The sequence below is a fragment of the Amblyomma maculatum genome, chromosome 10, assembly GCF_055883805.1.
Source record: "Amblyomma maculatum isolate TAMU_Amacu chromosome 10, ASM5588380v1, whole genome shotgun sequence".
Lineage (NCBI taxonomy): Eukaryota > Metazoa > Arthropoda > Arachnida > Ixodida > Ixodidae > Amblyomma > Amblyomma maculatum.
In genome coordinates, this window is record NC_139353.1 from 32,524,189 (window position 1) to 32,536,969 (window position 12,781).

General features: G+C 47.3%; 1 protein-coding gene across 7 annotated transcripts in view; it reads left to right on the forward strand.

Moving 5' to 3' along the window:
• UGP (UDP-glucose pyrophosphorylase) overlaps positions 1-12,781 on the forward strand; it is a 58,710-nt gene that overhangs the window by 13,885 nt on the left and 32,044 nt on the right. Inside the window, exon 1 of one of the 7 annotated variants that reach the window (XM_084582402.1) lies at positions 766-1,270. The exons of the other annotated variants lie outside the window; for them this stretch is intronic. Coding sequence (XP_084438528.1) covers positions 1,244-1,270 — 27 coding nt within the window. The 5' untranslated portion in view covers positions 766-1,243. Of the gene's footprint in view, positions 1-765; positions 1,271-12,781 lie in introns of those variants that run through there. 7 annotated transcript variants of the gene reach the window in all.

The following is a 12,781-nucleotide window of genomic DNA, read 5'->3' on the forward strand; positions in this document are numbered from 1 at the left end:
TCTAGGCGGTGGTGTTCAAAAAGGTGGAACCGCGGTTTCGTACTTGTGCTTTCTGCTGCCAGTCTTTTTGCGATTCCCTCATCGTGCCAGTTTCCAATGCTCAAGCAGCTGCTGATTTGGCGTGAAGAGATCGATCGCAGTTCATTTGCGTCGACTGTTTCGGTGGCGCGCAGTGTAGAAAGAAACCGGAAACTTCTGTTCAGCCCCTGCGTATACGTTTCGATGTCGGAGGCGCTTGATCGGTGGCATTTTTCGTTTCTAGACTTGCACGCGTAATTTTCGCCGCTGGTTGAGTTCTTGCAGACGTTAGGACGTTAGGCGGCAGTTCCGTGGAAATATCAACGGCAGAATTAATACCTTTAGTTACTCGCTGTGCAGAGCAGTTTCGGTTTTGTCTGCGCTGAATGGAGTTCGTCTGCTGCAGCTGTACGTTGGAAGAAGGTCTTGTCGTCGAGATGTTTTCTGTTTTCTTCTTATTTCTCCGCAGCAGGAAGTAAATCGATAGGGAAAGCGACGAACAATTACCGTAACGTTCGCCAAATCGCGCAAATAGTGTTCGCCGGGTCAGTCATGCCTTGGCACCCAGGATCGTCAAACGCGCGACGCAAGCGGCGACCTTCGAGTTTGGCGAAAATACGAATATGCGGAAGTTTTTGTGACACACACAGGTCACTTGTCGCGTCGCGCGCCAACTTTTGTTTTTCACATCTCTCTCCATTGTGCCCTTGGTGCCCTTGGGAAGTAGCGGCGACCGTCGAGTTTCACGGAGTTTCGCTTTCGCCGACGCTGCTGCCCTCGCGGTTACGGCGACTCGCCATGTTCATCGTCGTCAGCTGAGTGGGGCCGTTTGTGTGTAGACGGCATACGCGGCAATCCGAGGTCGTGGTGCCGGCTTCTTTTAAGCGTGTTTTTTTCTTGGGACTGTGCGCGCGCGTGGCCGAAGAAGGGAAGTGACGTTGTGAGGCCGCCAGCGCGCCACTAAAGACCCGCTTTGTAGAGAGTCGCTGAAATAGGGGGACAGATGAGAGGCGGCCAGCGGGAGCGTGTGTGTATGGAGAGGTCGATCATGCCGCGACACTCGCGACCGCTCTGACCTTGTGTTCCGCTGCTGCTGCACAGTGGGCGCCCGGGTCTCGATAATATAGTATCAGTGTCCGCTACTGGCGAAAGCTTGGAACAGCGCCCGTCGTCGTCGTCTGCTTGGAGTCTCTCGAAAGAGAAAACAGACGACGACCTTGCAGCCATGTCGACTTACACGGAGAAACGCATCGTGAGTTGACCATCTTGGTTTCTTTTTTTCTTTCTTTTTTTTTTTTTTTTTCACTCGGGGAGATTTTTGGGCGTGTGTGGAGCACGCGCGATATTCATCGCGCCGCGCTGACTCGTTTTTGTATGTGTTTCGCCACTGTGCTGGTGTTGTTGTTGTGACACCATTGCTCGGAAAGCCGGCGGCCACCGATATGTCAGCCGTTATCTGGAGCCGTTATCGAAGCTTGCCTCCTGCGTGGAGTGTGCTGCGCGTACACATTCCGCGCGGTTGTAATGCGCAACTCCCTCTCTGTCTACCGGTGGTCCTATCTTGAGATAACGCGTGTTTTTGCCTCGTCGGATCGACGCCGGCGAGCTACTTCTCGCTGTCAGTTTCTACGCAAGACGCACTGCGCGTATGAATTGAGGCCAAGGTTGTAATCGGCCGTATCGATCAGATCGCAGTGTTGCGATATATAGGGCTCAGTTCTCATTGTATAGATCATTAAGGGGACTTACCACGATCTGTGCATGTGGCCTGCGAGTGTACCGATACAATACCACCGTATTCTTAAAGTAACACGCCCCCTCCCTCTCTTCATCGAACCCTCTTACCGCCACGTGCTCACGGGACGCTGCGGAGGCGCTTGGAAACAGTGGCAGTTGTTCAACGCCGCTACCGAATTTTTATCTGTTGCGGCCGTCATTGCACCCGCCACCGCTTAGATGGTGGACGACGGCTGTTGTTGCGTGCGTGTTTCTCTCCCTCTTTTTTTTTTCTTCTCTACTTTCTCTCTTCTTCTTCTTCTTTATTCAATACTGCGAACCTTGTACAGGTCCAATTAGGGTGGTAACATGGCAACAAAACAATAATAACAAAATAAACATCAAAGTGTGGAGAAAGGCAATAATAAATCATTCCAGTCGGTGAGGCACAGTAACCACACGAGGCAGCGGGGGTGGCTCAGGTACAGAGCCAGTAGCAGGCCCGTGCATTTTTTTTTTTCTTTCTTCTCACAGCCACAACAACAGGCTATTGGAAACATGTCAGACACTGAGTGCGCGTACGGTTCCTATTCTATCGAGGAGCGTTTCGACCAGGCTATAATAATTGCTGATCGCGGTCACCTAACACGTGTACTCACCTACATGCGTAAATTGGCAGTTTCACATTAAAGAGCAACGTTCAGGGTCGGCCCGAGTTCCTCTGCCCCAACGGCTGTTGTCGAGGCTTATATTTGAGCATTTACGGCGACACCGGGACTGAAAACACGTGGAGGGTGTGGAGATCCTCAGTCTGTGTATACTGCTTGAAAGCAGGCCCGCCGGCTTCGGTCTTCTGACTGACCCTGCAGTTGCAGTGTGTATCTGCGGGTGTCGGCCCGCTCGCGAAATAAGGGTGCCATGACGAGTGCGATACAAAACGTGTTCTGCGGATGTGCCACACGGACATGGGTACCGGATGTGGAAATGGGTCTGTTTTCCTGCCAATAATTTGTTGCACGCGCGTCGAAGCGCTGGTTCGTTAAGAATCTGTTTCTGATTAACGGCGCGCTTGACTCGCAGTTTCCGTCCGATGTTCTATACTTGAAAAGCACAGGATAGAATTGGGAGGCTCCCTGGCATTAAATACAGTGGTCGTAAAAGGAAGAGGACGAAACTACTTACGCGCTTGTTTGGAAAAACGTGCCACGGCCTGCAGACAGAGAGGCGAGACTTCGGAGAAAAATGCTTGGTGAGGATATTTGACACCACTGTATGCAACAGCTAGCGACCGTGGGTCGACGGAAGCACGTATAAGGCGGTCAGCATGAGCTGTGCGCACGTTTTATATATTTTGTAAGATTCGATGACGATAGGTGTTGGGCCCTGTAGCTGCAGAGTGCGTCGAGAGTAATATATTGTAATATATTGCTGCGATGACGTAACAGGATCATGTGACATCGCTGAGGCCTGATTGGTCTATGGGTGTGATGCGTCATGAGAAGCTTCTCCGTGAAAAGGGAACGAGCATGTCTGGGAAGGGTAAAAAGCGGACCGCAGCGGCCGCTTTAATTGATGCACCAATGCAGCTCCTGTTCGATGGTTTTGATCCTGCGTTGGGTGCCCCTTTCGCGTTGATTTCCCTAGACTGTAATGGACCCACGCGTCGTGCGTGCTGTCGAGGACTATATGCGGCATGAACATCGTTACTCGTAATAAATTTTGTGAATGGGGTGGTGCGTGAGTGCATTTGAGGGAGTCGAACCGGCGACTTCGGGAAAAGTTGTTCGTGCCAGTTATGAGTGATACGAACAAGCCTCTCCGGTTCTATAATAAGGCGTCCAAGCATGACTAAATAGCTGTGTGTGTAGCACATTCTACGCACTGTACTGTCTGCACATGTTACTATAGTGTCCTGTACCATCCGACGGCCCAGATGTGGGATTGATGGCGCCATCGCCGGAATGAAGCTTGAAAGCGGACGTTCAACGGTGTGCCATCCGCTTGTGTAACTAGTTCGTACAGTGCACACGGCTGCCGGGTTGGAGGTTACGTCTCGTGTTATACTATACTACTGCTACTATACCTGTATATGCAAGCTGTGCAGTATTCATTCGTAGCAGCTTGAGAGCTCATGCATGCACGCATGTACTACATCATCCACCTTCCCTATAACGGTTGCGGCCCCGTTCCGCAGAAAATACGGTGTTGATGCTGTCGACTTAGCATACCGTGATCCGCGCGATCCGCCATCGTGACCCTCTACCGCTCGTGGGCGGGGCGTGCAAGCTGATTGGTTCCAATGCGGCAGGTCTATGTACCGACATCCAGTATCTGGCGCCATCTATCGGCATCAAAGTGATCTGGGCATGCGCAGTGGAACGCGCGGTGGCGGATCACGGTGTGCTAACAGCCGTACGGCAACTACGGTAGCGCATTGCCGTAGCTACCGTCACCGTACTTGCCGTATGCCTTGCCGTAACGGCAGAATACGCTTCAGTATGCGTTTTAGCTTCACGCATTGCCGTATCCGGTCGAACCCTGCAGTGCCCTTGCAAGTATGATGAGTCAGGCATGCCACCAATAGGCCGCGCAGGAGTACGCTCTTACGGCTTGGTCAAAGCGGGCCGTTATAATCTTCGTCGAGAGGTTTTTGCACGTACGCGAACCAGGATCCACAGGGGCAGTCGCCAAACAGGAGTCATTAACGTTATGTTGCGTCATATCCCCCTGTTAACGAGGCATCGTGGAGAGGGCAGCGCAGCGGGAATACGGACAGTATGCGCTAATCCCGTTTTTAAGGCGAAAGCCTCTAATGGCTCATGCTGTCGTGGACAAAATGTGTCCCACTTTTGCGGCAGCTCTGATTGGCCTAAGCGGGATGACGTCATAGAGGTCTCGACCAATCACAGAGCACCACCACAGTATGCACGAATGCGTGCCTTATATGGCCATATGTCAATGATCAGTTACTAATTGATGACTAAGTAACTCATCGGTTAACTAATTAATGACTAATTGATAAACAATTACCTAATGTTTACTTAATTACTAATTCGTGCCAGTTGCGTAGCACGTATTATATTCGGCATTAATGCAGCACCTCTCTTCCATTGAGTTTTTAAACCCTCGCCAGCATGGATTTAGAAAAGGTTTTTCATGCACTACTCAATTGATAGAATTTTACCACGATATAGCGTCAGTGATTGATGGGAAGGGGCAGCTGGACTGTTTGTTTTTAGATTTTCAGAAGGCCCTCGATATGGTCTCATACTCGGTCCTAATACAAAAACTAGAAAATCTTAACATTGATGACACTATTACTGCATGGATCTCAAATTATTTAACTTCACAGAAACAGAAGGTAGTGTTAAATGGCACCAGTTCTAGTTTGGTCTCTGTTACATCTGGTGTCCCCCAGGGATCTGTTCTGGGTCCGCTGCTTTTTCTTGTTTTTATAAATGATATCTCAAATGTAATAATCTCTAACATGCAACTGTATGCGAATGACTGTGTTTTGTATTCTGTTGTGACAAATGAAATGGGTTCCACACAGCTCCAGGACGATATTTTCCGAATAGAACAATGGTGTCGGGAAAATTCTCCGTTCTTGAACAGCAAGAAGTGTGTTCATGTTAGTTTCACAAAGAAACGCAACAAACTTTTTAATACATATTTCTTATATATTTCTTATATATTCTTATTTCTTATATTATATATTCTTATTTAATACATATACATATAATCAAATAATAAAAAAATGAAGCGAGTTACTAATATCTGGGTGTCACGTTTTCTGAAGATGGGACGTGGGCTTCGCATATACATAATACAGCCAGTAAGGCGGGAAGGGCTCTAAGCTTTTTGCAACGGAATTTAAAGAATGTGTCTGTCGAAGTAAAGCAGGCTGCGTATCGGAGTTATGTGCGGCCGATATTAGAGTATGCCTGTCCTGTGTGGGACCCGTTCCATCGTGTGCATGTTGACGCCATTGAGCGTACACAATCTGTTGCTGCTCGGTTTGTTATGGGGAAGTATGATCGATTTCTCAGCGCTACCAATATGAAACGTGAACTGTGCTGGTACCCTGTAAATGAACGGCGAAAAAAATTGCGACTTAAATTGTTCTTCAGCATTTTTCACAATAAAACCGGAATCACTGTTTCAAATTATTTACAGCAACCACATTATGTCTCTTCTCGAAATGACCATAAATTGAAGCTTCGAGCATACCAATGCAGTACTGATTTGTTTAAGTATTCACTTTTTCCGCGTACCATAAATGATTGGAACGCATTGCCAGAGGATGTAGTTTGCCGCAAAACTGTGGATTTGTTTTATGATGTTTTGTGTCCCCCCGCTGTAATGCCCTAGTGGCGCTGCGGGTATTGTATGCATAAAAAAAAAAAAAGAATGAGGCACTCGGGCTTTCTTTCGCCTTTCACTACTTTAGTCGCTAAAGTCCCTCGTAATATATATATATATATGTGTATATTTTTTTTTTTTCGTGTGTTGTGTTCGTGTTCCCATGGCGCTGCACCTCTCCACGATTATCTCCACCCCCTTCCATTTTTTCTCGTGGAGCCTGCCCTAATTGTGACGTAGGTGCACACTCCTTATAGCGAGGTTACACCTACACTGCATTTGTTTCAGAGCAGCTCTGATTTAAAAGGGCGGTATGGCTGTTGTGGCTCCTTATGCCCAATCATATAGTCACAGTATACTCCTCTTGTTCCCATTCATAAGTGCAACACGGCATGATTCGCTTCTGTTATCAAATTGTTTCGCAGTCGGTTTCCGCTCTTTCTACGCAATTTGGTTTCACTTACGCGAAGCCGCCTCGTGCACGCCAAGCAAGGTTGCGCATACAGCATATGATTCGAAGAGGTTTCGAACTTCTTGCCCGCCTTTCGCTATAACTGCACTGATAAGCTGCAGGCTATTCGTCGGTTATCCTGCGGCCTGTATGAACTGTCGCGAGATAAGGGTATAATCGGATAGCTGCACTTTAAACCTCTTCAGTTCCTTTAGGTTCGCTGCTCTTGTTCGTTTCAGAGTCAGTGGTGTAACGGCTTCGCCATTTGCGCCAAATGGAAAACTTTACCGCAGAGCGCAGTCCGCTCTCTCTCTTTCCCTCTATCTCTCTCTCTCTATATATTTATCTATCTATCTCTCTCACCCTTCGGTGCTGTGGACAAAGTTTTGCTTTGAAACAGCTTCTGCGACGTAAGCGGGTACGTCTGCCACAATAGGCGATTTTTCCTGCTACAAAAGCCTGACACTTCTGCTACAGATCCGCCACAAGGGGCCTGTTGTCAGTTCCACCGTGGATGTGACCTTTTGTTGGTCACGAGAAAGTGCTTTGCTTCGATGTTGTTTTTTATTTGTGCTGAGCAGGAGCAGAGGTGGAAATATAACCGCTTCCTAAACTGCGTTGCTTGGTGAAAGGTCATGCTGTTGATGATTTGTAGACATTTTTTTTTTCTTCTTCTTCTTCACGACTTCTCAAAAAGGTTCTGCGGTAGCCCATTTGAGACTTGCCGTATTATAGGGGGCGGATGCTGCGTCGCGTTTTGACCCGTGCCTTAGACGATATTGGGTTGGGTGCGGGTTCCACACTTCTATAGCGTTGGTCTTGCCGCCGCATGCGGGCGCAGAGCCTGGTGCAAGCTCCGATTATAATGCTCATGTGTGGGTGGCATGGATAGGATATGGGTCCACGAGATGATTACACATGACAGCTACCATGAGAACCACGGTAGCTAGGGGTAACCAGGCCGTTAAGAGAGTGCCATTAACGATAATAATTGCTATTGACGTACAACTTAGCCATGGTAATGTGATTAGATAGGACTGATAACGTACCTCAGTTGGAATTTAGGTCACCATTAACGGCAAATGAATATATGATGTCATCAGATTAGATAGGGTTGTACGTCATCAACTTATCGCGTGACGCGTACTTACGTGCCTAGACAAAAAGTAGTCAACGAATTGATGACGTCATATAGGTACGTGGGACAAATCATAAAATTGGACAAACATATGTCTAGGCAAAAGGTTGTAGGCATCGGAAAAGCAAAGAAATACAGAACGAGCTCATAACGAAACTAGGCACGGAACTCTCAGTGCCCTCGCATTTCCGCTCGTAATTAAGTGCACATCTGTAATTTTCGGTTCTGAAATTCGGAAGCGACGACAGCCGCGGTTATTTACTTCGAGAATGGGGAAGGAAGTGAGTTGTCGCTTTCTTGTGTGTGCAGCAAACGTTTAAAGGAGCAAATTATATTAAATAGTCAACTACGCGAGCCTACTGAAACGCATCTGCACTGATTTTAAAGATTTAAAGATTGTTCTGTGTCGTCTGCGACCTTAATCGTCCATGGTATATACCCTGCTCGTAAACTCTAATGAAGCAGTCGACCGGTGCTGCATGCATCCGTCGGTTCAGACTGGAACCAACCGGCCCACATTTAATTTGTAGTGCAACTCATCGGTATGACGTGTTCTGCGTGGATTCGCAGCTAAACGTAGGATTTTGTTATTTTTTTTCAGCGGGTTTAGTGGCCTTGTGACCATGCACTGACCTCTGCGGGTCACTGTTCATCTATATGTTGGTCCCGGAAGCGTCTGAGTGGCGCGCATATATAAAGCTCGCCCTGTTGTTCTGCGACAGTTTGTTCACTCCGTGGGGTGCTTTGTCGTCGACAGAGTTGTTTCAGTGACTCAGGTAGAGTGTGCAGGAGCACGAACTCCACTAACTCGAAAACTCAGTGAGAGCTAGAGTCGATCGGCACACGTGATCCCCTTCTAATCGTCACGCGTGCTCTGGTGAGAGATGGCCCCACTGCGTTTCCTCGCGCTCAGTCCGACCGACTTGAAAAGTTAGCAGCTGAAAACAAATCTCACCAAGCGCTTATTACTTGTCTCTCGTTTGAATTCGGATATCCCGCTAATAGAATATGGGAAGATGTAAATACTGCGCCTTTCTAGGTTTAGGTTTTTCTTATAAATCCGACCTTTACAGTGAGTGCCCTGCGGCGTTCCACTACAGTGCCTAGTAGAGTCACTGTAGAATATTATGCCGACGTTGTTCATCCCCCGACCACGTGGCCCTCCCCTTTTCTTCCCCGCACGCACCTCGGGCCCCGCGCACTCGTCAAAGAGCGCGGCCCACTCGCACGCTAGTGGTAGACGTGCTTGCTGAAACAATCGGCAGATCAGTGCCTGCTCATTCCAGAGGCCAGCATTGGCAACTTGATGCGTGCCACCGTCGTGTATACACATGCTGCTGCTCCAGGCACGGCCGCCTTCAAGCTCCGCCGAGGCGAATTAGAGCACGCGACCACGATGCAGCACCGTCGAAGTCAAAAGGGGGCGTTTAGCGCTTTGAGTGGTTGAACGATACCGTCAAAGAAGAGGTGAAAAGGGGGTTTGTGTAAAAAGACGTTTGCACTGGACCTAACCAAATTTTGCTATTGCGCATCGCGTGACCTTGAATTTATTGCCGCTTGTCTCGTTCGCTGTTGGCGATGGGGGTTTGGAGAGGAATCCCTGTGTTTCTTTTTCTTTTTTTTTACGAATTAATATCGTCATGCGTACGACGATTATTCTGCGGCAGCAAAGTAAATGTGGTGAAAAGGAACAAAATAACGAGAAATGACATTCGTGGCCAGGATTTCAAACGGGAATTAAGTTTGCGAAGAGGACGAAGGTATCCACGCGCCGGGCCTCGTTGCCAGCCGGTAATCATTGTATGTGCGTATGGGACAAAATTGTCAAAGCGAAGAAGAGGCGCCCCGGTCTTAGTTCGTCTGGGCGTGGGACGAAATTCGCGCGCTGTCTGCCAGCATCAAGCGAAGAGACAGGCGCTCCCGACCGCGGTGATGAGGACGCGCCGACGATGACGGCGAAAAGCGGCGGAGGCGACGCTCCTCCGACGACTACGCGCCCAAGGTGATTTCCGATGATACGCGCGGTGTCGAGCGTAGTGCACATCGCGTTCGGAGGGGCCGTGAGGTCGGACTCGCCCGAACGCACTTTTGCGGCCTCGAGAGGATAAGAGCAAAGGAAGTCGATAACACAATTGGCCCTCCCTCAGTGTCAAGCTAGGCGGCTTCCAGAAGCTCTCGAGTTTATTGTCCTGTGCTTCCTCCCATCTGTGGATCTCCTAAACATGACCATGTGTACATTGGGCCCAAATCGTACATTGTACATTGTAAGATGTACATTGGGCCCAAATCGATTAGGCCTCTAGGTTAACTGATGTATTTGGGCAGCTTTCAAGGGCTTTCAGGCCAAGGCCTATCTATGGGCAGGAATTAAGATGCGAAGGAGCAGCTTCATGGGTGAGGGGCTGTCAAAAAAGTGTGTGTCATTTAATGGACCCCACACTCACTCAACTGCAGCGTTTTCTGAATATTTATGACATTGCTCATACTTATTAACTTTTCCAAGGAATGCTGCATTGGCACGCTTTCATTGAAAGTGAGATGCTGGCAAGTGCTGAAACATGTGGGAGTCTGGAAATTTCACTTGTTTGGACACCCATAAGATCAATATGCTCACTGCAGCTTTTAAGTTGGCGGGTGAGCTGACTTTGCCTAAAGTGGGCCGCAGTTTTTGCATGCTGCTTCTGTGCTGTTTGTATATTGCATCAGCTAACTGATGGCTCCAGCCAAACTCTGCGAGAAGTTGTCTCTGTCCATTTGGCTGCATTTGGCAACTGGTTAGCTTTGGTACCAGCCAAACCTCGGGCCTTTCCAGTAATGTTTCTTGGCTTGTGTTATCGTTTCTGAGCTTCCGCAATTCTTTGTTCATACAGTCGGCAGAAGTAGTGGTGACGTGAAACATTTGTAGTTCTTCGTCTTTTGCTGAAGGTGGAAAAATTAGGGTTATAATGCCTTCAGGCCTTGCGAGTGTTGAAAATAAACGAATAAAGACGTTCCGTTTTTATTAGAGAGAAAGATGCTGCATGCAATTTTGGCTTGCCTCAAATGCGCTTTTTGACTGCTTGCCCTACGGGATCAACGCTTTACCCACTTAAAATCATCTGAAGGTAAATGCAAATGTCCACACCGGATATGTAATATCAGATTTTTCTGTACCATATATCGCTGCTTGTAGGAGATCATGCCAGTTCAGCTCATTAAAATAGGGTGCACATTTGACTTTGTAGTCACTCCTTTTGTACATCAATGCCAGACATTGTTGACCTCATACTGTCCCAGCAGATACGATACAAGAGAAGAAGTTTCATAGCTGGCATAACAGGCCCCTTCATTACAGCAGTTTAAAAACCTTTTAGATTTATTGTAGGAAATATTACTGTACTATTACTAAAATATCTAATTTGATAATTTCTGAGCACCTACAAATGATCAAGTTGTGCACAAATGGTTAAGGCTTGCAGTAATCAGTAGCAGGGTACAAAAATCCTGTCATCATATACTGATTCCATGTAAGCCTATAGAAATTTAGGGTTGCTTTGGCAGTGAGTTAATTTTTGCAATGAATAAGGTTGCAACATGCCTTACGCATATGTGGTAGCAGACACTTCACTTTGAGAAATCTGTTTGGAAAGGGAGTTCTATACTCAAAAAGCTGCTTGAGTAAGATGTTCTTTTCTTATAAACATTTTAGCAGCCTACATCGTTTGTGGTAAACTGGACATCATCACAGGGTTAATGACCAGTCAGGTTTTCGACGGTATGCAATTAGTACAGGCAACATTGCACTGCAGCAAATGGTTAAACTGCACTTGCCTTGCCATTTTTTAAGAGCTGAAAATAAAGAGCTCAGTAAAAGTGTGCCACTGCTGAGAATGGAGCGCTCCTCTTCATCTGGGCTCTGTGCCATGTTCTACCTCTGTGAAGGTCACCCCAATGCCATGCCTATTTCTGAACTGTGGTCAGGTTTTTATTTAGGCCTTCTTCCTTCCATGTGAATGGCTTCAGTGCGATTGGAGCCAGGATATTTTGGCAGGAAGCGGACAACCATCAAGGGAAGATAACAGTAGTTTTCATTGAGTGCCGCTTGGCAGCTTTTATAATCAAATATAATCAATAAACCAGTTTCTCTTTCCATTTCCCCAAAAAAATGTTGAACTTGACAGCTGCTTTCTTTCATAGTGCTTCTTCCATGTGTATTTCTCTGTCAGCCACTGGCTTGATTTTCTCGCTATATTCGATGAAGTTGTTGTAGTTCACAGTTTACGTTGTACTCAGTTTTAACGCGTGCTGCTCATCAATTTTACATGACCGTAAGTGTAGTCTGTTTACTTCTTATCATAATGACATGTACTTAATTGTGAATCGCTTCATGAAATTAGATTATCGGGTTTGTTAATGTTACGAGAGTAGTGACTGATTGACGCTGTGGCTTCTCCGCCTATAAGCCCATGTTGTGCTCACCTATGGATGCTCCCACATTTTCCTACACAGCGCTGGCCTCACTGTGAAGATGTGTTCTGTTGTGCGTAAGTACAAGCCTCAGCTGCGAGCTGCTGGTTGGACATAATATCCTGTCACGGTTCACTCGATGAAAGCACTTTTCTCCACATTTATGAGGTTTATACAGCCACTCTCCTGGGGCACCGATAAGCTAGATGCTATTGGGCCATTAGGCTGTTAGGCTGGCTGGTGGAGAGGGTAAGCCCATCTTATTGTATCTGCTTTGAAGTGTTAATGTGTCACTGACGCGGTTCATCACAACTGCATGGGTGCGCCTGTGATAACTGAAAGTAAAGCTCCTCATGGATCTGGTTTCGTTGTGGCACATGTGTGCAATGTATGCTGCCAGCTTGCTTCATTGCTGCGATATGGATATTAGAAAAGTGGGACAGAATGTTGAGTGCTGTGCTCCTGATAGCCTATGCTGGCCAGACTGGTCGTCCTTGATAGCCAGTTATTGTAATGCATGTATACATGCGCCACTGCCTGAAAAAGAGACTATACTGTACAAGCACTGTGGCAAGTTGGCTCTCGAATTTAAGAAACCTTGCTTTATCAATAAGACGAGGTGGATGTGTACAAGGAACTCATCCATGTTG